The 22,630-nt window shown below is 44.0% G+C and overlaps 1 protein-coding gene and 1 non-coding gene across 8 annotated transcripts in view; one reads left to right on the plus strand and one right to left on the minus strand.

Annotated features, from left to right (window-relative positions):
- Positions 1–22,630, minus strand: part of AKAP13 (A-kinase anchoring protein 13) — a 375,367-nt gene that overhangs the window by 155,052 nt on the left and 197,685 nt on the right. For 6 of the 7 annotated variants that reach the window (XM_075557872.1, XM_075557870.1, XM_075557869.1 and 3 more), the window contains 3 exons: positions 17,613–17,811; positions 11,086–14,074; positions 6,893–7,023 (listed from right to left, as the gene is read on the minus strand). In XM_075557872.1, coding sequence (XP_075413987.1) covers positions 6,893–7,023; positions 11,086–14,074; positions 17,613–17,811 — 3,319 coding nt within the window. The remainder of the gene's footprint in view (positions 1–6,892; positions 7,024–11,085; positions 14,075–17,612; positions 17,812–22,630) is intronic. The other variant, XM_075557871.1, reaches the window with a different exon arrangement.
- On the plus strand, positions 20,858–20,992 carry LOC142457611 (small nucleolar RNA SNORA9). The gene has a single exon (XR_012786313.1). It is a non-coding gene; the product is annotated as a small nucleolar RNA SNORA9 (small nucleolar RNA).

Below are 22,630 nucleotides of genomic sequence, written 5' to 3' on the forward strand. Positions count from 1 at the left end.
CAATTGAGCCCCAACTTCCTGAAACCAGACAAGCTATTTAGTTCCAATAACAACTGCTGGCCACTCTGAAAGAGATCATAATTGAGGATCCTAGGTAGAGTGGAAGAAAACTGTGGGAAGAAACTCAAAAGCATAAAAATAGACCCGGTTTGGTGGAGCCTGACACCATGACTTAATTCACCCCCAGGGCTCAATTTTGAGCTCAACAGGCCTACCTGGTGAACACTCACATCACGTTTGTGAGAACAACCAATGGCATAAGTTCTAAAGGCAGTATCTGCTCAGTCATTAAGCTGAGAAGCCAGGAAGGGATGGAGAAGGAGGAGGAAATATGGTGCATACAGGGAGGAAGTAAAAAGAGTGCTGTTACATTACGGAGATTGCAGTCTATGCCACAAAAGAACATGTGTGCAAGTTGTTTAACAGAAGAAAAAAAGAGGACCTCATGCAAAGGGCTTAAGTGGAGAGCAAATGCTTTGAAAATGATTAGGGAAAAGAATGTACGGATGTGCTTTATACAATTGATGTATGTATATGTATGGATTGTGATAAGAGTTGTATGAGTTCCTAATAAAATTAAACTCAATGAACCATTCTCAGGGCACAAACAGAGTCAAGAGCTTATGGCTAGAGAGGACTAGCCCTAGAGAGGCTCTAGCAAGGTGTCCTACCTCCCAATTTCTCATTTCAAAAGGAGAGGCGTCATCTCAAAACAAACAAGAAAACTCAAAAAGTGTGTAGTTACATAATCTGCGGTCAACTTGCGAAGGGGTGGAGCCTAGCCTGTCAATCAGGTCTCTGTTGTGGGCATGGCCTTCGCCAGAGGATTCTAGGAACTCCAACTTCCTCCCTGGAGGCAGGACACACACTCTCTCTGATTCATTTTCCTGCTAACAAGCCACATGAAACTATGCTGACTAGAGCTGGAGGAGCCACCTGGAAACCCATGCCAGTGCTGAGATGCTTCCACCACCACTGGACCCATAAGGCTTACCACACACTGTATCTTCCTGACAGACTGCTTTGGACATATGGGCTAAGATCGGTCCTATGGACTTGATCTGGATTGGGCTGGGATGTTTTCTTAATATACAATTATTCTTTTATAGAGCGCTTTCTTATACACATGAGTGCCTAAGAATGTTTCTGTAGCCAACCCAGACTAATACAGAAAGGGAAAAGAAACCTACTTCCTCTTCTCCTATTCATCCATTGGTACACACTGGTTCTCCACAGCAAGGGACAACAAACCATTTCCCGTTACACACTGCCTATTTTTTGCACAGTCCCTGAAAAGGAAATCTAAGAATGGTTTTTAATTTATTTAATGTCCGGGGGAGAAAAAGAGAGAAAGATAAGTGTGTCATGACAAAACAACACTGTGTGAACTTCAAATTTCAGTGTGGATTTAAAAAATATATGTCAGGCACATTCGTTTATAGACTGTCTGTGGCTACTTTAGCACTACATGCAAAGTTAACGAATTGCTACAGGGACTAAAACGATTATGCTACTTACCTTTCACAGAAAAGTATTCTGATCTCTCTCTCTTGCTCGCTCACACACAGCGCTTGCATGCACACACACAATGAAAAGTTTATTAAACAAAAAGATCAAAAAGTGAAGCTACCGTTTCTCAACATAGCCTGTAATCTAGGTCTATACATGTTGGAAAATGTTTCCATCTCTCTAACCTTGCTCCAAAGAATTCTGCACTCTTCCATTTACACCAAGGTTTGGTACCCTCGAGGAACTCAAATCATCTTCCTTTTAAATGCTTTTTTGCATCCTGGGAACGGACAGAAGTCGGAAGGGGCAAGAGCTAGACGGCAGAGTGGATGGGATAAAGTTGATCGATGGGCTTCTCATCAGGGGACAGCCACTGCTACCCTCAACAAGTCACAACAGTAAAGATCCCCCCACGGTGCAGCTCTCCTGGCCGTTCCCTCCCCAATTCCATTTGCCATCTGTTAAAACCTTTCTGTAAGACGCCCCTGTGACTGTCATGTGTCCTGTGAGAAAATCCATCAAGTTCCTCTCCGTCCAAAGACAACAGCAGCTGTACCTTCTGAGCAGAGGGTGTGCATTAAACAGAACTGGCCCTGCAGATCCTCTTTGGAAGCCACTGTACTCTTGGGACCTTTTTTTTTTTTTTTAAGACACTATGGATTGTGGTAAGAGGTGTATAAGCCCCCAATAAAATGATTTTTAAAAGACAATGAGACAATGACACTAAGACAAGTCTATTACTACCGAGGCCTTGCTTATAGCACTCCACTGACTGCAGAGACATGAAACATGTTTATACATGTTTATCTGGAATAAGTCTGTGCATGTATGAACTGGAGTTTTAGTGTCAATACATTTTCACTTGTGTGTGTGTGTGTGCGCGCCTACGGAGGGAGGGAGGGATACGTGAGGGAGAGAGATGCTGAGTATATAAGAATTTGAAAAATTAGCATATCTATGCTTTAGGGTACCCGGGTGGTGCAGAGGGGTAAGTGTTCAGGTACTAGCCCAATGGTTGGCAGGTAAACCCACCCAGCAGTTCCTCAGAGAAAGACCTGGTGCTCTGTTTCCAGCCTGACTGTGGGGCATTTCTGCTGTCACGTGGGGCTAATATGCATCAGACTCACTCCACAGCAACTAACATGATCGTCATCACCCCTGCTTTATTCTTCTCAGCACCCACACCATCATTTTTCTTTTAACTCACAACAAACTGAGCAAGTTGGGCAGAGCAATGGGGAAGAATGCTATCTGGTCAGGTTTCACCTCATTCTAGCAATACTTTATTATAAAAGCCCACATTATTTCCATCTGCGAACTTTCAACAATTGAAAATCTCATTCATATTTGTCTCCAAATATATATAACCACATGTAGGCAAGCAGAAAGCAGAAGGCGCAGACACATTTTTCTCAGGATCTGACCCCACACTCAGAGAGACAGGAATGTGCCTGGTTGTGCTTTGGCCAAGGTTGGGAATCAAACTCCAAACTCTCATTTCAGCAGGGTCTATCCTTGCAGCTGTCAAAAGGAGCATGCCCACCAACACAAGAAAGACTTCATCTTTCAACACTAACAACCTAGAGAGAAACTTACTCAGGGGACAGGGCTTGGCACTTCATCAGTCCCAAATAGAAAACACTTATACGGGTGGACAGGTAGACCTCAGCAATCTTTTTTTTTCTTTCGTTCTACATCTATCTATAGAAGACAGCAGGACAAACAATCCCAAGGAGAAAACAACAGGACTGGTGGTCCCAGGGGCCATGGAAAAGGAGGGGGTGAGGAAGGGAGTGGGGAGCCAACAAACTCAGGGATAAGGGAAAAACGAGATCTAAAATTGATGGTGAGGAGGGTGTGTAACGTCTGGTGGGGTTTGATTAAGTGCAATGTATCCAAGAGGAATTACTGAGAGCCAAGGGAGCATGATAGTGTGACAGGAGGAAGAAGAAAGGAAACAGAGGAATGAACTAGGAGGCATAAGCTATTTATACATGTATAGTTATAGATATGTATACATGTAAATATATTAATTTATAATGAAAGGGATAGAGCCCAATGTTCATATATTTATATATTAAGTATTAAGGGAGCAGACAGACTTTGGGCCTCTACTCAAGGCCTCCCTAAACACAAGAACACATTGTTCTAATAACTTGGCACTCCTTGATACTCTCCTTTCCAACATGACCACTGAAGACAAAATGGGTGCATAAGCAAATGTGGTGATGGGAGCAAATGGTGCCTGGCTATGAAAAGATATCACGTCTGTGGCCTCAAAGGCTTGAAGTTAAACAAGCAGCCATCTAGCAGGGAAGCAAATAAGCCCACACATGGAAGAAACACACCAGCCTGTGTGATCATGAGGCGTCGACAGGATCAGGTATCAAAAGATCCAAAACAATCATATTGATGTAAAAGAGGGGGTTTAGAGTAGAGACCTAAAGCCCATCCACAGAACATTGAACATCATCCCACAAAAGGGTTACTAGAAAGGGATGATTCAACCAGGGTGCAGTATAGCACCAATGAAACATACATCACTTCTCTAGTTCCTGGATGCTCCCCCCGCCCGCCCACCCCCAATCCCCCACTACCATGACCCAGTTCCATCTTTCAAATCTGGCTAGACTGGAGGTACACATATTAGTACAGATAAGAACTCTCAACACATGGAATTCAGGACAGATAAAAACCCCAGGAACAATAATGGGGTAGTGATATCATGAGGGTAGGGAGACAGGAGAGGTGGGGGAAAGGGGAGGAAGAGGGTCCCCATCATAAGGTTGGATATATACTCCCCCCAGGGGGACAAATAACAGAAATGTGGGTGAAGGGAGACCACAGACAGCCTACGACACAAAATAACAATAACAATGCATAATTGATCAAGGATTCACAAAGGTGGGAGGGTGGGGTAATAAAGAGGACCTGATACCAAGGGCTCAAGAAGAAAGAAATTGTTTTGGAAATACCGATGGAAACATATGTACAAGTGTGCCTCATGCAACTGAATGAAAGGACTGTTGTAAGATTTATAAGAGTACCCCCAAAAAAACGATTAACCAAATTTTAAAAAAGAATAGAAGAGGAGAAGGGTCTGCGTGAGAAGTTTTCCCGTTTGTTTGTTTGTTTGTAATGAATGCTTTGCTTCCTCCTCTATGGTAGATATGAGATAGTAGGGATAGTTAACCCGAATGAGAAGCAAGGGGTCTAGGGCCAAGAATCAGGCTGGACTCAAAGAACCCAATCACTACAATGCTAAAAGGGAGAACCAAGTAACAGGAGCACCGAATTCAAGGACATGAATTTTCATTTTATCCCCTTTTTGAGGATCTTCTGGAAACAAAGACACAGGCCCCACAGGAGGTACATTATTTTTATTTCCCCGGGGACAAAAACAACATTTCTGTGAATAACAGTCTGGTTTCTTGGCTATACAAGTAGCCACCCGGGCCTTAGTCATGAAAATGATTTCTAATAAGGGGCCATGCTCTATAACAGGCAGCACCTTCCCACATTACTACAATAAATGAATGCCTATATATATATATATATATATGAGCTCATACATACACTGGAAACTCTGGCTTTCTGAGGGGCCGTGTTATTCACTCCACTAATTTTATTAGTCTTCTAAAAGTTTTTCTTTGTGCATCACAGACTGTAAGGTACTGCTTCAACAAGTTCAAAAGATTTCTTTGTAGCAAAAGTTTAAAGTTTTAAACAACAAGAAAAATAATTATCTCAGGATCCTGAAATGATTTACCAACCACATATCATTCAACCATTATACCCAAAGCTATGAAAGCATGTGCCCACACAAAACTTGTGTACAAATATTGACAGCAGTGTTATTCACAATAGTCAATGAATGCAAACAAACCAGATAGCTCACAAGATACAGAACAGGTAGCTATTCCTTGCAAAAGGAATGAAGTGCTGACACACGCTGCAACCTGGATGAACCTGGAGCACAGGCGCTCACAGCTGGCGGATCCTGGGGAAGAAACACCCAGAACGGGCAGGCCGGCAGAGAGGGAGAGAGAGAATAAGAGCGGTCTCCAGGAGGAAGAGCAATCCCTAGCGAACCTGGCGTCTCTTTGTGGGGGGGGTTTCTATCACTGGATAGGAGTGATGGCTAAAAATTACCAGACTATTTCCATGGTCAAAATGGTAACTTTTCAACGACAGTACCATTATGGACCCTATTATGTCTTTGGGGCAATGTCTAATAGCATTATATGAGATCAGAGGGCTTCAAAAAGTTCATGCAAAAATTCGATCATCTTCTCATGCTATTTTTCCACAAACATTTTAAAGTGCCCTTCATGCGCCCACGGTCCCAAATGTTATAACAGAGTTCAGAAATCCGGTTTGGGGGAAAGGGTGTGGGAAGAGAACAGCTTCCCACGCACACCACCGGATCCATTGTCTCTTGTATACACAGTGCTAGGTGAATAATGAGACAGTGTATGTAATATATAACTTAGAATACATGTGTCTTGATAGCCCTCACTGAATGCCTGTAATGGCTTCAGTACGTAGTACAAAATACTTTCTATATAAGAAGCCTGTCTATACCAGTCAGTGTATTGTGATTGTCACATTAGCTGCTGAAAATATACTTGGACTCCGAGTAAGTGCACCCTGGTTCACAAATGTGGCAAAATCAGTGCTCACCACAGCAGCAGCTAGAGGCAAAGGAAGGGCAGTGATTTGGAAATGAAACCAAAGATTATTCAACAATACCAAGGAATCAGAGATTGCAACTGCTAGCAATTTAACCATGTTGTGCTCACTCAACGGTACTCAACAACAAAGAACAACTCCTTCAGTGACATTGTGGTGAGAGGGACCTGTAAGATCAGATAGGGGGAAACTGCTAACGATACAGACCGAGGACCAAAACTGAGAGGGACTCCTCCTCAGCAATAGCTGCTCGCTGCTAAGGTAGAGGTTTATTCAAGATGCTGAAGGGCAGAGCAGGCACAGTCTAAGATAATGGTGTTTGCACACCTTCCCAACCATATACCATCCTATTTCCTAGAGCATAGAATGACATTAATCCATGGACAACGGTATTGAGCTATAAATGAAAATCTCATTTGGGGCCTCCTTCTATGGTGCCATTCACTTTGTGACACTTTAGGCAGGAGAACACATTGCAATGTCTTGCGTTCAACTGAAATGACTTTTTCATTACGACCCCCGAGGGATTCCTGTAGAACTCGCAAACTGTGCTCAGTTGCTGCCATCATCTTTGAGAGCTGAGCTATAATCACAAATCCACACTTAGAACGAGACCGAAGGGGGAAAATTAATACTAAAAAGAAAAATCTCCCAAAGTCAAGGCCATAAAGCAACAGGCTAAGCTACTTACCGCCTGGGTCCTCGGGCTTTGTTTCTTTGCAGGTGTAGCTATGTGCCCGCGGGCCACCTCTTCCAAAATTGAACTCTCTTTGGAATTACTCAAAAAATCCACTTCGTCTTCGGCTTTCGTGTCCGGCATTTCTGAAGAAAAGTAAGGGGTTACAGAATGCATTTGAAGATCTGATTCCTGTGCCTAAGTATTTACTCAGTATTCTCTGCTATCATGTGTTTTGGTTTTTGCTTTTGCTCTTTTAAAAGTTATCTTTTGCTTCCCACAGCTGATGTCATTTCTGATCCTGTGCTGAGCTGTTCCTTTACTGCATGGTTGTATGGTTTCTCCGAAACGCGGCCAATGATCACAGCTTTGTATGGTTGGAGAGCTAAGGGAGGGAGGCTCCAGTTCCACGTCTATTGATTGACCTTCTATTTGAAAACTACTAGCTTTTCGTGACCAATCTGAGAATGTGGTGCTGACTTAACAGATGGAAAAGTAAACTCATCATCTTCAAGGAGACAAAGTAGGTGGTCTATTTTGATCATCATAAAAAATGCCAGACTCTATCAGAATAGGATACAACGAGAGAAGCCTTCAATATCAGTTTTAAAAAAAAAAAAGGCTGGCAGGCAGGGACATTAAGGAAATGAAAGTAAAGCAACTAGAGTAGTTCATATATATTTTCTCTCTCTCTCTCTCTCTCTTTCTCTCTCTCTCTCTCTCTCTCTCTCACACACACACACACACACACACACACACACACACACACACACAGAGCGCCAAACATATGTCAACAACAAAAAGAGGAAAATCTACCCCCACCCCCAGAACGAATGAAAGCCTTTGTAACAAGTCTGGTTTTCTTTCAGTCTGATCTCCCCACTGATGAGACCAAGTGAACTAGTACGTTACGGTTTTGTTTCAAGTCTTATTTGTTACTAAAGACATAATACCAAAGCAGCAATTTTTTTCTTAAGAAAAAGGTTGTTAAACATGCTTTCTCAGGAATTACGACATTATCCTCTTGCTGACCACGCCTAAGGGACCAAATAGCAGCGGTTTCTGTTAATATGAGCCACCATATGGTCAAGCAAATACAGGAAGGAAGTGATAAAATAATGTCTGGGGCACATTTCTGCTCTGACACTTCCTTACAGAGGACTGATGATTGAGCAGTCAAAATGCACCTTGATAATCCAAGTACAATTTTCATCTCAATTTCATGTGAAAAAAAATCTGGTGATTGTTCTTCAGTGAAAATTCCTCCCTATATCAAAGAGCAGAGAGGTTTCTTTCATCAAAGAATCAACTGCATTAACTCAGAGTTAATCTGGAAGCACACAGGAACAATTACAAAGGACCATGTGCCGATGATGTAGGACTGTGAGGCATTTGGTTCGGCTGGTACATAATGTTGTCAAGAGTCAGGGAAACACATCTGGAAGTAGCAAAAATAACAATTTATGATTTGGGGGATGGGGAGTGGAGGAGGAAAGATTTAGAAAAGTACTATAAAAGAGTTAGTAAAGTACTATAAATGAACATATATAAATCGTCTTCTTGTTTAGCTTGTATGATTTTACTAGTGACTTGAAATTGGGTAAAGAAGTTTCTTTGCTCTAAGACCCAAAGTCTGTCTTGTATCTCATAAAATGTGATTAAAGTTGTTTTGGGTTGTTTTAAAGGAAGAAAAATCTGACTAAGCAATTCCTTAGAAGCATCCCTTGATCAAAACATTGCTGAATGAGCCAGAGCGATTTCTACATTTTCTGGTTGCTGGAGATTTACATATATTTATTTGTGAATGTGATTTTTGGCACCACCTTGCTTTCCTATACCCACCAACGGAACAATATGTACCTTGGCAAGTCGAAGCCAGTCACGAAAACAGACAGTGATTGTGGAGACTTGTGGGTAATCTCTGCCAGGACGGGTCTGGCCCAGCCGGGCACCACCAGCATCCCAAAGCACAGGCCTCAGTACTCTGGAGGGCGCAAGGCTCACGTTCTCCGCTTGCTGCCTGGGGGTTTCGGGATTTCCCTATTTCGATTTCTATCTGGCTTTGTCTTGAGCAGTATATAAAAACAGGAAGTCAACAGCGTGCAGATGTCAGGAAGAAATGTGGCAGCCTCCACTTCGGCAGTTAAACTCTGTCTGTCTTTCCATACGTAGCACAGCACGGTTACGTCCACGAGTGGACTTCGCACTTCCCGGAAAAGACCCCTGGCTCTGAGCTCACGGGTATTACTTTTCCAGGGCAATGTGACTAGGGACTTTCCCTACCCCTGATTTTTTTCTGAAGAAAGCCCCTACTCCTTCATCACAAACTACTTCTATCTGTAGTTTGAGACTACGAGCACCAAAGCCCAGTAAAACAAGCAAGCAAATCGCCCCCTCCATATATGTATGTATATATATGTACACACACACACACACACACACACACACACACACACACACACACACACACACACTCGCCCCAAACCCTGCCACAATGTCAGGCATCATTCTTTTCCTTCCAAGAGTCTTCAAATTTTTACATTCAATTCGTGTCATATTTGCTCGCCTTAATGAATTATTAAAAACCACGCCGGAAACCCTCCCTTGGTGTTTAGTTTGTATCTCAGGCACAACCCCGCACAGAGCCTGCCTTTTCTTGGGTTAAATTCTGACTAGCCAGAAAGAGAAATAATTCCAGTTCACGTGGCCAAAGCCATCACGCCCAAATGAGAACTAACCAGGCATCAGCTTACAGCCACACCCATTCTGCTGAGATGTCAACCTGCCAGGGTCCCCAAAATAGACTTGTTGTTGAGCCCGAGTTGTTGAAAAATCTAGAGACCTTCTCATTTAAGTTCTGAGACAGCAGCTAACAAATTTCTATTGTTAATTATCCAAATCATCCTTCATAACTAAAAAACCCGGTGTCACCCAAAATACCATCTCAATTGTGGGGTGGGGTGGGAGCGGATAGAATTAAAAAGGGTTAAAAACCCTTTGCTGGAAGAAAAAAAAAAGATCACTAGGTTTAAAGGTAGCCATCTCCCTAAAACATTTAGAGAAGAACTTCATGACTCCCTTTCTTGATCGTTTCTCTCCACACCTCAGCCAAACTCTTCACAAATACTCCATTTAGAAAGATCTTGAAAAATTAAAAAGCAAAACCAACAACAAAACTGAAACACAGGTACTCCTTACCTACAAGAGCCTGAAGGCAAACACACAGCTAGGTCCGTGCCTGCACTTAGTAACAGGTGGTGGTGTTAAACCGTTTGCATCAAACTGACCTTTCAAGACTTTAGGAATCAGTTCTAAGTCCACCTTCAGTTGCTGCTGCAGCCTCAACCCCCAATAAGAAGTTTTATTCCGCCAGTCTATTTCCAATAAGCAGTAGTGGTTTCTCTTTGCTCTCTCTGGACATGGTTACCCACAGATAGAACAGGCTGCTCGGTGCAGCTGCTTCACCCAGATAAGCAGACACAAGGTCTGCCCTGTGACAGCAGCTCAGCTGACTGGGCCTGGGCGGAAATCCTGCATCCTACTCCCTGTACCATGCATGGACCTGAGTTCCCAGACGGCTGCCCCAGCGCAACAGGCTGTGCAACTGCACGCCTGCTCCTTAGGCAGAAAAGAAGGGCAGGTACTCCCTCTCCCACCCCTCACCCGCGCAGGACCTAGGACTCCCATTCTGGATAATACTGGGTCACCAACTTACAAAGACGGCTCTGGCTCTCATGAACCCGCCCTCCAACCCTCCTAAGGGTGCTCAGGATGCACACCGGGGAGAGAGAGAGGGCGTTTCAGCCTGGTAACTAAAACTACAACCTGCCGAAACTTCCCAACCACACCTGTCAGTGTTGTTCTATGACCTTACAAAAAATGAGAATAAAAATGTCTACTAAATCCCTTTATCACCTAAGAGCACCTGTGATCTAAGCACTGTTTTCCAGGTTGTCGGCAATCAAGTCGGGAGTCTACAACACAGAAGCACCATCTGACCAGCCCTCAGAGAGGACGTGCCTCTTCGGATGATAATGACTAATAACTTGGCAATCAACCAAATGAATGTAATTCCTCTAAAGATGCTACTTCTTCTTTTTTAAAGGCCCACCCCACCCCCACCCCCTTCTTTCTTTTCTAGTGTATCACAGAACCACATGCAAATTTTTGCTTCTCAACATGTCAATTCTATGCTTGGTTTTGCTTACCTGTTGCCAGTTCAGGTCCTCGGTCAGGCAGAAGACTTTTCTCTGGCTCCTCTTTTTCAGCAGAAGCCCCTTCTGGCAGGCAGGCACTCACTTTCTCAGCACAAACATCCTTGAGTTGCTCAGTCACAAGGCCTGACTCAGGAGGACTGACTACGCTGTCAGTGATCAGGGCTTCCGAGGTCTTGATGCGCTCGATGACGGCATCCACTATTCGACTTGCAGCCTCCTCTAGCACGTCTGCGCACTTGGGCAGATCCTCCGCGTTGGAGGACACGGTGCTGGGCAGATCAGGGACACTGCTTTCCCTGAATGGCCTGACATCTGTCACGCCCGGCAGGGCCCTGTTTCCAGCAGCTGAGAGTCCTGTCGCTTTAGGGAGCGCATCGGCATTCGACAGCAGGAGGCCATGACTGGCTTCACCACCCATCTGTGCCTCCTGCGGCTTGTCTGTGGTGCAGCTGGGGTGAGCTCTCTGCAGCATTCTTTGCTCCCTGTCAAGTGGTAGCTCCTCTGGGGTTGCAGTTACCTGCAGGTCACTCACCCCTTTGTCTGGGAAAGCTCCTGGCAGGCTCGGGACCATCCTCTCCTCCTGGGTCAACAAGATGCCTTGAGTGTTGTGGGATATCTCCTTTCTTCTGACCCCACCAGCACCAACCACGGCAACATCCAATGTTGCATCGCCACTCACCTCACAAGCAGCAGTTCCTCCCTGGGAATGCGTGTTCCCCACGCCAGCATCCTCATCAAAAGGCTGATTGTGGTGAGGAGCCCCAGAGGCATCTGGCACTCGACCTGCCGACAGAGGCGGGCTGCTCTGCTCTGCGTTCGCGGCTTCCTGTCTGGAATCCGCAATCAGACTTGCTCCTGGTGGCACCAATCTCTGTCCAGTTTCAACTTTAGTTGGCAGTGCGCCTTGTGGGGCCACTTCCTTGTTGTGTTTAGTTTCTGCCTTAAGAGAGGCAGAGGGTGTGCCCAGAGAAGGACTGTGTTCAAGTGCAGGGCCCTCAGCAAAGGCGGCTGAACCAGCTTCTTCACAGAACCCCAAGGCTTCCTGCCCAGGAGGTGGTGGTCCCTGCTCTTCCTGTAATGTTCCTAGAGAGAGAACATCTTCTTTGACCAAGGGGCAAATCACGGCTTTGTCTGTGTCGGCTTGTCCCTGCGCTGCAGAACTTTCGGGGACCACCAGATCTTTCTCTTCTCCAGGCAAAACCGAACCAACTGCCGAAGTGGTCTCACTCACACTCAACCGGAAAGACTCAGTATCCAGTGCCTTGATTCTCAGCACTTCTGGGGTGGCTGAGGAGCAGGGACCTTCATGCGGTTCCTCAGGTCCCCCGGGACTGGCATTCCCCATGCTGGGCTGGAGCTCTGTATCAGGAAAGAATGCAGTCTGGGCAGCTGAATTGTCTTCTAGTGGACGCTTATTGGGATCACTTGACTCTCCGCCTGGGTCATCTTTACAATCTGAAGACTGATGTAGTTTGGGAGTTGCTGTTCCTTTTCCTTTCTGGGAGGGGACAGCAGTAAGTGCGTCATCTTTGGTTACTGATTCACTGCCTGACTTGCTTGCCAGAGAGAAAGGGCTGTCTGGTGTCACTGCCTGGCCCGACACTGGCTCTTTCTCAGCTTTGGGGACAGGAGGCTGTGGAGGTGAAGCCACTTCACGCATGTTTGTTAAAGGAGTTTCCAGATTCAGACCTTCTCCTTGACCTGCTTCATCTGTAACTTCACAAAGACAGAGACCCACGTGTGCCTGGGCAGAGTCATCTTGTACAGACTCAGAGATGACTGCGTTGGCCCGTGGGTCTTCAGAGAGGGCTGGAGGGGGTGGACCTTGTGTGATGGGCTGCCCTGTTACGATGTCTTCAGGCTGGGAAAGGATGTCATAAGGTTTGGTCAACTCTCCATTAGAAATCACTGGGTTCCGATGACCTGCCGGGTCAGCACAGCTTTGATCACCTCCAGTTGCAGAACAGATGGGTGAGCTGCTGATCTGACACTGAACTTGAGGTGAATTTGTTTCTGGCTTCTGGCTTGGCATTACATCTTTTTCAGGTTCTGGAAAAGTTAAATCAGAGGATGACATTCTTATAAGGGGAAGGTTAGGATCTGACCCATCTAATATCTTGCCTTCTGTAGCAGCTGGAATTACCGGAGAGGTCTGATCAGCATTCTCTTCGTAACTTCTTGAAGTTTCTGTTTCTGCAGTTTTTTCTATGGAGGTTTCTCTATGGCTATGTAAAGACTCAGCAGTTTCGTCACCATCTAGGGAACTGGAGGCAGAGACACAGTTTGGAACACGAGCTTTATCCACAGGCTCACTTGTGGCTTTGACGTCAGAAGCTGCAGCTGTACTGATGCTAAAGTCCTCAGTTCGTTCCTTTGTATTTTCCCCTGCCTCAAGCACAGTCTCACGCAAGGCGGGATCTAGGTTCATGAGCCCATGTTCGGGTTTCCTGGCAGACTCTGGGAAAGTAGCAACTGGTGTTGAATGGACGACCAGCTCACCTCCACTGCTCAGAGACTCCTGGTGTGCACTGATTCCAGGAGCGTTGGTTCCAGTTTCTTCATTTCTGTCTTCCGATGAGGGACAGCCTTCCATGTCCTTTTTCCCAGAGTCAGGAATGCTCTGAAGGCAGCTGTCTGGATCAGATACAGTTCCAGAGTCCACAATGGGTGCTAGCTCCACCTCTTCCCCTTCTCTCTCCACGCCTTTATTTTTCTCCTTACAGGAACAATCTGTGTTCTCTTCCTTAACTACGCTTGACAAACCATCAGAATTTTCGATCCACCCTTTGGCAGGGCTCCTTTGGCAGGGCGGATTGTGACCTGTCTCTTTGTTAGGGGGAGGGCACTGTTGGCTGTCCACAGTCTCTGATGCACAGGGAGAAGAAAGGCCACCTATGTTTGAGGCACTGGGGAGACTTGACGGGTCCTGTGCTGGGACCCTTAAGGGCGAAAGGCTGTCCATCTGCTTGAGGTTTGTTTTCTGGAAGAAATAAAATACATTAAAAAAATCTGTCCATGGGAAAAGTTATCACTGACTCCTATGAGGGCAGATCCTGTTGGGCAGAACTCCTGGCTGTTCTAGCCTCAGAGAAGGAAGAAGCTGTCTATTCTTACATGACTGGACATCTCAACGGACTTGATGGCAGGGAGTTGTTTTTTAAAGGTCACAGAAAAAGCAGGTCTAAAACAAATACAAGAAGCCAGTCTTGTCTCTTTCCTATCTTATACCGGCATATCACAAGCAGCGTGAAAAATGGCAAAGAACACAGAAGATTACTGCTTCCTATATTGGGAATGTATTTTGGAGAGCAGATTGAAAATTCAATCTCAACTATCTTATTTTTTAAATAACTTATCTTATTTTTGTTGCTGAGAATATACACCGCAGAATACATGCCTTTTCAACAGTTTTGACACGTCCATGTTAGTGACAATAATCACAGCCTTCAAGGTATACTTCCATCCCCACTTTCGCTTTCCAAGTGATTCTCCCCTGACTGTCCCCGAGGCTCAAACCCAGCCTTGGAGCTACAGCTGCACCCTTCTTTAAAAAACAAACCCCAAGTCCCCAAGCACATAGGTGAGGATCTTCGAGCGAGTAGCTGAGACCAATAATTTTAAAGGGTGCTTTAGAGTAGCGGTTCTCAACCTGTGGGACCCAGTCGAACGACCCTTTCACAGAGGTCGCCCGATTCATAACAGTAGCAAATGACAGTGATGAAGTAGCAACAAAAATAATTTTAAGGTTGGGGCTCACCACAACATGAGGAACAAACTTGCATGTGAGCAGACAGGCAGCCTTAATTTTCTCCTCTGCAGGGACTAGTGGTGAACCAGACCTTGAAGTTAGCAATCCCAGTGCTGTCTGACAGTCCCACAAAGGCTTCACTCATATATTGAAAACCAAAGCCAAACTCATTGTCATCAAGTCGATACCGACTCAGCGACCCTAACCACACAGGGGAAACTGCCCCTGCGCGTTTCCAAGACGGCATGGTTATTTTTAAACAGTTTTATTGGTACTTTATCCACATATTATACAATTCAGTAGTTATACCACACCAAGAGGAGTTGAACAATCTTTACCACAATCAATTTTAGAACATGTCCCCCCGCCCCCCCGCCCCCCCGTACTCATTGTTACTCAAGTAATTCTTTTTTCCAAAAATATACATGGGACTGTAACTGTTTCTGGGAGTTTTAAGAAAATCCCATCTTTCCCCTTAACCTAGTAAGTGTGGTAAGCGCCCTTCAATCTTAAGGTGCAGCCAACTGTACTCTAAATATTTACTGAGGAGTTATACCTTATGATTTAATCATAAAATATGCTCCACCCAATCCAGCTGAGCCATTTTAGATATGGGCTGATAATTCCAAGAACAGTGGCAAAGCCAATTGTCTTTCTTTCTTTCCTTTCTTGTTATGAAAACAGTTCCTTGGCTGTCTAATACTGAATATTAAATATATGAAAACATGTAATAGTAATAATGCCTAAATCTGATTATTCTCAAGAGGAACTGTGGCCTGAGGATGTTATCAGTCTTTTAAAAGTAAATTATTTGCAACACTAAAATAATTTTAAAAATATAAACATGGGAGTAATAGTTAAAATAACCAAAATGGTGGTAAAAATACTATGCAGTTGTATAAATGTTAACTCTCAAAGCCACAGAGATGCCTGGTAAAAATATTTATAACGCAATGATGGAAAAAATTAGATCTATATTTAATCTATGATTATAATTATGGAAAAATCTTTTGTGCATGTAGATAAGCTAAGAAGAAATAGAGGAAATACAACAGATTATTAGGGCACCTTGTCTTTTATATAAAAATTTTAGCATTTAAAAATAATACTATTTGTTCAACACATAAACTATTAAAACAGTTTGGTCTTCACTATCTTTTTTTTTTTTTTTGCAGACATCCCAAGCAAATCTACCTTCATTCATCCATTCATTCATTTACTTGTTCAGTAAATATACAGAGTTGTTACACTACTCCTTCACTAAACTGGCTATACCTGTCGATTTAATGGGTGCTTCAAGGAAGTTTACACAGTTAAGTGTGAAAGATGTTGAATCCCGTCTTCTATAAAATGTTATGAGAAAAATCAATTTTTCATCAGAAACTTCAGCAATATCCACCCTTTCTGAAGGAAAAAAAAAAACCCCAAAAAAACCAAAGCCATGGAGTCGATGCTGACTCGGTGACACTATAGAACAGGGTAGAACTGTTCCTGTGGGTTTCCAAGACTGTCACTGTTCTACGGGAGTAGAAAGCCCCATCGTTCTCTTGAGGAGCAGTCAGTGGGTTTAAACTGCTGACCTTGTGGATCACAGCCAACCAGTAGCCACCATACCACCTGGAGCCTCATCCCCTTTGAGTATCCAAAAGTAGCGCCCTTCTGTTTCTAATGAAAATGTGAAAGGAGTCATTAAAGCCAATGAAGACCATTACAGAACAGGACCTCGGAAACAAGAGATGCTGCTTGAAGAATTTGAGAAGCTCCTCACATATGCATACTTCCTCCGTTTTAATTTCCGGTGCCTGCCTTGCATAGCCATCCCTACAGTCCAGTGATTACCATCTGCCGAGCAAGAAACACTCAAAAGAACATTCTGATTTCCAGGTAGGACATTCAGAGGAAAACAAAGTAACACCTGTTCTGGAACAAACACGATGCTGAAAGGCAGACAACAAGCTTAACCCGGCCACATAACCCTGCGCAGAAGTCTCTGGGCCTGCTGGATCTTAAAAATGCTGCTCCCAAAGAAGCCTCTGACACTGAGCTGACCTTAGGTGACCTTTTATGAAATGACTGTCAAGCTGTTCCAAATCAAATCAGCTCCACACTAAACTGGGAAGAAAATTTATCTGGACTTAACCTCGCAGATGTTAATGGCCAACAGAAATGTACCCAGATGACATTTATATTATCCATAATATAAGCTCCCAGGGAGTCTGAAATGTTTTCATGTTTGGCAATAACTTTATCTTCCAAGCTTCAGTGGGCTATAAAACTTACATTTTTTAAGTGATATTTTTACTGTTTATCAATTTAAATATAGCAACACTGTCATTGCTCGGTCAGAGTCGTTTGAGAAAGCTTGCTTCTGAGTCAGCGGGTTCTCTCTCATCTGCCAGCAGCCGTCTCAACAGGGGATGGGCACGTTTAGTTTTATACAATTAGGCCAAACACACGCAGATTTCTTTGTATGCCGGCAATACTTAGCTCCCAGGGTTACCTATTTTTGTATTTATTGTGTGTGGCTTTTGTGTGTGCGCACACACGCACCTTTCATTGTTTGAAAATCCGGCCAAAACCAATGAAAAATTCTCATCTTCCTATTGCTACACTCTAATGCTAACTCTGTATCTGCAAGTGGGAATGCTGTTACTGCTGCTTTCACAGCCTCGGAGGAGTGGGGTGGGGGGGTGGGGGTGGCATGTTTATGTTTTAGTTTTAGCAAGGAACAAACCCCACGGACTCCTGGGAAAAGACACATTGTTCTTACCATTAGCTGCTGCTGGATGTTCCTAAGTTTGAAAATGTGCCCAGTGCAAGTGTCTCCAGTAAATGGGGGTTCATGCTGTGACTGAGAATCAGAGGTTAATGTATAGATGTCCAACTCTCGATGATGTCTCACAGAACAGTCTTCATAGGGTATTTCATGGGACAAACTGCTCCAGGATTCCGGCTCTCCAGCATTCTCCCTGCAAAGAAACAAGCTCTGGTGAATGTATGCATTCTGCTTCCCAGGTCGGGGCTCAGCGCTCTGTGCCTCATATAAGAGCTCTAACCGATTCCGAGTGAAAAGGATGCTCAGAGCAGCCGGTACCTGGCTTTTCCAGCAGCCCGTTTCATTAGGCATATAACATTCACCTCACGAGAGGTCACACACAGGGGGCAAACAGCAAATCCAGGACTCCTCCCTAGAGAGCTTCTTTCGACCAAGACACAGAGCAGTCTGCGATCGTGAAATAGTTAATCGTATGCTAACAGCAAACAACGGGGAAGTCCAAAGAGAATGGTTTTAGCCTGGTTTTCAATAGAAATGGGCCACATAAATCCCAGCCTCCACACCGAGACCAGAGGACTAGATAGAGGGTACTGGGCTACTGCTAGCGACTGTGCTGAAAGGCATCAAAACAGGTCCCGATTAGAGTGGGAGAAAATTCAAAATCATGAAGACCAGCCTGAGTCATCTGACGGAGACTGGTGGAACCCCAAGACTATGGCTCTTAAACCCCCTACGGGCCTGGAGCTGGACTCCACTTTCAGCTACATGACAGACCCACAGGGTGAGGGGTACTACCAGGAAGGTGCACTCCTGAGAACAATCAACCCTTGAGGTCAAAGGGAAGCATCTGGAAATGGGGAACACAGGGAAGAAGTGGAAAGGGTATTATCAGGACCAGCAATCAATGCTCTAAAATAAACCACGTATTGACTGCTGAATGGAAAACCAAGTCACTCTGTGAATACTCTAACAAATGGTCAGACAATGTAAAAAAAAATGAAATAAAATAAAAGTTATACCACATTATTATTAACTCTAGTCAATTGCACCGAAAAGGGAACTCCCCATGAAAGCACGCAGTAACTTTTGTTGGGGGAAGATGCACTTTCAAAGTTTCCCACATCAATGCTGCAGAAAGACTAATACAACCGTTTTACTACTCGGTGGCTGTCAATGTAATCATCAAATTCTATTTTGAATAAAGAAAGCCCTTGATAACAAGAATTTCAAACTTTAAAATACTGTAAATTAAAAAATCAAATAAGAATGCTAGGTTCACATTACTAAAAGTATACATTATATATACATGTAGATGACGTGGGTATAGGTATGTAACAAGGCACTCTTGAGATCGGACTCAAAATATGTCACCTCCGTTTATGTGGTTCTCTAATGCTAATGAAATGTCCATTATCAATTTGGACAGAGTCAGTGGATTTCTTCGTCAAGACCACAGCTATTGCAATTCTACCCTTACGACTAGCAGGTATATTTACGCTCATGATGCCAGGAGCAATACACAATCCAAACTCTACTGTGCTTTTCATACGAGCTGAGAAAATCTTGGCACACTGCACCCTCTCACACTACATAGGTGTTTGGCTGTTCAGTAGCCTCTTTTGGGTTCATCACAATTTGATCGATGTCTGCCACCCCATTCCTCCACACAAATGCCCTTTCATGTCAGTTTGGAATACAGCGAAGCGCACAGTTGGAGAAATATGGGTCCAAATACTAGCCCTCCATGTCCTAGCTGTGGTGTTCCAAAGCACCCCACTTTTCCTTTTCTGAGCCGTATTTTCACAGTCTGCAAAGAGGGACATTACAATTCAAGCAGTGTATTGTAGCATAGTAACAGACAAAGCTTTCCACCAACATTGTCCTCCTGATCTCCAACGTCCCTTTCTTATGCCCCTCCTCTATAAAGTTAACATCCATGGAAAAATCCCTTATCGTATTTATTATATGCCATCTAAGCAATCAACAGATTATAAGGCATCTCAGAGATTCTGAAAGAAGCTGAAGGTTATGTTTCAAATCATTATCACAGTTTGAAAAATGAAGAAACCAATGTATAACAGACACCACCCACAGATACATGTGAAAAACAGCACTTCAATTCTCTCTCCAGATTTTTGCCTAGTAAGCCATGCATACCTATGTGTTATTAACAACTCACTTGGGAAAACTGAAGTTTTGAAGCTAAAATATGCTAACAGTGAGAAACCTGTGACACATGCAAGAAACACATACTGCCTCAGGTTTGCCCCAAACAAAACAACTAGTAATATCCATACAGGAGGGCCCTTCCACCCCCCAAAACAGATAAACTAGAACAAGCTTAGCACAGGCTACACTAAAAGTTTTATGTACTTACCAACCGGCTGTACTCCACGTGAGATAATCATTTTAAAGTTCCACTGAATAACTCACTTAAGAACTCAATCAACTACACCCCATTAGGGGAAGAAACTTTTCTATAAATTCAATTCTTCAAGCTTCGGTTGACGTATGTCACCAACTGCTTAACTAATCGTCTGACAGGTATTACTCATATCTCAGCTTACTCAGGTTACCACGTAGAGCTGTGGCCCAACAAAAATGAGACCCCTGAACACAAGTTGCTTTGGATACCACCTTTCTGTGCAAAGTCAGTGGAACAGCCTTAGTGGGCACTGTTTGCTATGGCAGGAGCTTTGCCTTCGACTAAAGAGTGACAGTTCATTTCCAGCAAAATACAGTCTTCTATCAACCTTACTCTATAAATCCTCAAAACGGTTTCCTTTTCAGTATCTCAACTGTGGGAAATCCCCTTGCCAACATAACCTCTTTATTTTCCCTCTCTCGTGCACCCTTCCCAGGAGGCTGTGCTTGTCCTGTCACAGTGACCTCCAGGCACTAGCCCCCCAGTCACAGCAAAGAGGAGTCCATTACTGCAACCATTCTCAGCCTATCAATTGATACTGACAGGATTCCAAATCCATCTTCCCCAAAGGTCTGGGAAGGTCCACCACTGTTCTTTATCAGGGTTCTGATGAAGACACCCAAACTCCTTTCTTTCCCTGTGGGGCTTTCGTGATCACAGAAGGAGACAATGACAACCAAGAGACATAATGAACAAACCAAACCAAACCATCTAGTATGTGTTTTAGAAGCCAGCAAGTATTATGGAGAAAAAATAAAGAGAGATAGATAGTTTGCAACTTTAAATGTGATGGTTTAGAGAAAAGGCCACTGAACTGCAAGCCTCCAGCATGCCTGGGTCTAGAGTGACCCTGTGCATTCCTACAGGCCTTGCAAGAACCGTTGTGAAACAGTTTGAGGCCTCGCTCTGCACCCTCTCCGGGGCGAGGTTATAGACATTTCAGACCAAAAAAAAAAAAAGGCCACTGAAACAAGTATGTTTGCTACTCTGCTAAGCACTATATAAAATCCTTTCTGGATCACCAAAACAGTTTATCAAAATTCTAAGGGTAAGAATGTCTGCTGCAACTTATGTTAGCATTGAAAACCTGGAAAAATTAACCAGTCAGTAACTAGGGGGCTGCTCGGTACATTACGGGGGGTGGGGGGGATCTATATGATTTTATATAGTTTTAAAAATAAAGCTGAAACCCACAATTATGAGTAAAATAATCCAAGTAGAGAGATATAAGTGTGGGTCGGTCCAGTTAAATAGTAAACTGCACAGACTAGTCTCAGGGGGGTTTCCTTTTCCTCAAGAGTTTCTAGCTTAATTGCTTTTAATATTTTTTAAAATTTCATAGGCCAACTATGAACTGCTCAGAAATATTGCTCAGTAATACTCTTCCTACTCTCCTGTCTCTTAAAGCTTCCTCACCATGACAATGTAAACCTTCTATACTTTTCTCAAAGGGGCCCTGCCGGTGTTAACTGTAATGTCAGCAGTTCGAATCTACCAGCTGCTCTAAAAGAGAAAGATGAGGCAGTCTGTTTCCCTAAAGAGAAACCCAAAGGGGCAATTGTACTCTGAAGTATTGGGTCACTGTGAGTTGAGATGGACGCTATAGTAATAGGTTTGGTTCTTGGTTTTTGTAATGTTCTCAAACATCTTACATGACATGACCCTTGTCTACATCATTCTCGGGTGACTTTTGGGCCCAGTTTAGTGAGCTCAAGGCCACTTAATGTGATCTAAAGTACCCCAGGCACTAACTTCCAGGATGCCTCCTCTAACCGGTCTTGCTCTTGTTTGCTCCCGTTTCCCTTGGGTGTCTGCGGCAATCAGTAACTGTCCTCTGGTGGCCTATGGTGTTCCATCAGCTTTTGGACTAGCCCTAGCTCTTTCCCCAGCCACCCTACCAGATGCTTTCTTAAAACATCATCACACGACAGCACAGGTAGTATACGGTATTAAAGGCAGGGGACAGAAGCAGTAGTGGCAGTTAACAACCTTTTTTCAACCCTGTAAACCAGCAGTTCTCTTCAAAGGGGACATTTGACAATGTCTGGAAACATTTTTAGATGTCACGATTAGGGACGTGGTACCAGCTTCTATGGGAACAACCTATAATGCACAGGACGTCCTCCACTACAATGGGCCACTGGCTTCGAACTTATCTACCGTGCTGAGGCTGAACAGCTGCTGAAAACCCACTGACTGAATTACTGTCTGCTTGCTCTCTTTCTGTGCTACAGGGAGTCACCACTTCTACCTCCTTTCCACCCACAACTTAAACCACTTGAATCTTGCCATCTGGCGTCTGTTCACTCTCATGGCTATAAAAACATAACTTTTAAGAAATCATTTTATTGGGGGCTCGTACAACTCTTATCACAATCCATAATAACATCCATTGTGTCAAGCACATTTATTGCCCTCATCATTGTCAAAACATTTGCTTTCTACTTGAGCACTTGGGATCAGCTTCTCATTCTCGCCCCCGCCCCATGAACCCTTGATAATTTATAAATTATTATTTTGTCATGTCTTACACTGTCCGACGTCTCCCTTCACTCACTTTTCTGTTGTCCGTCCCCCAGAGAGGAGG

This window comes from Tenrec ecaudatus, chromosome 9 (assembly GCF_050624435.1).
Source record: "Tenrec ecaudatus isolate mTenEca1 chromosome 9, mTenEca1.hap1, whole genome shotgun sequence".
NCBI classification, from domain to species: Eukaryota; Metazoa; Chordata; class Mammalia; order Afrosoricida; family Tenrecidae; genus Tenrec; species Tenrec ecaudatus.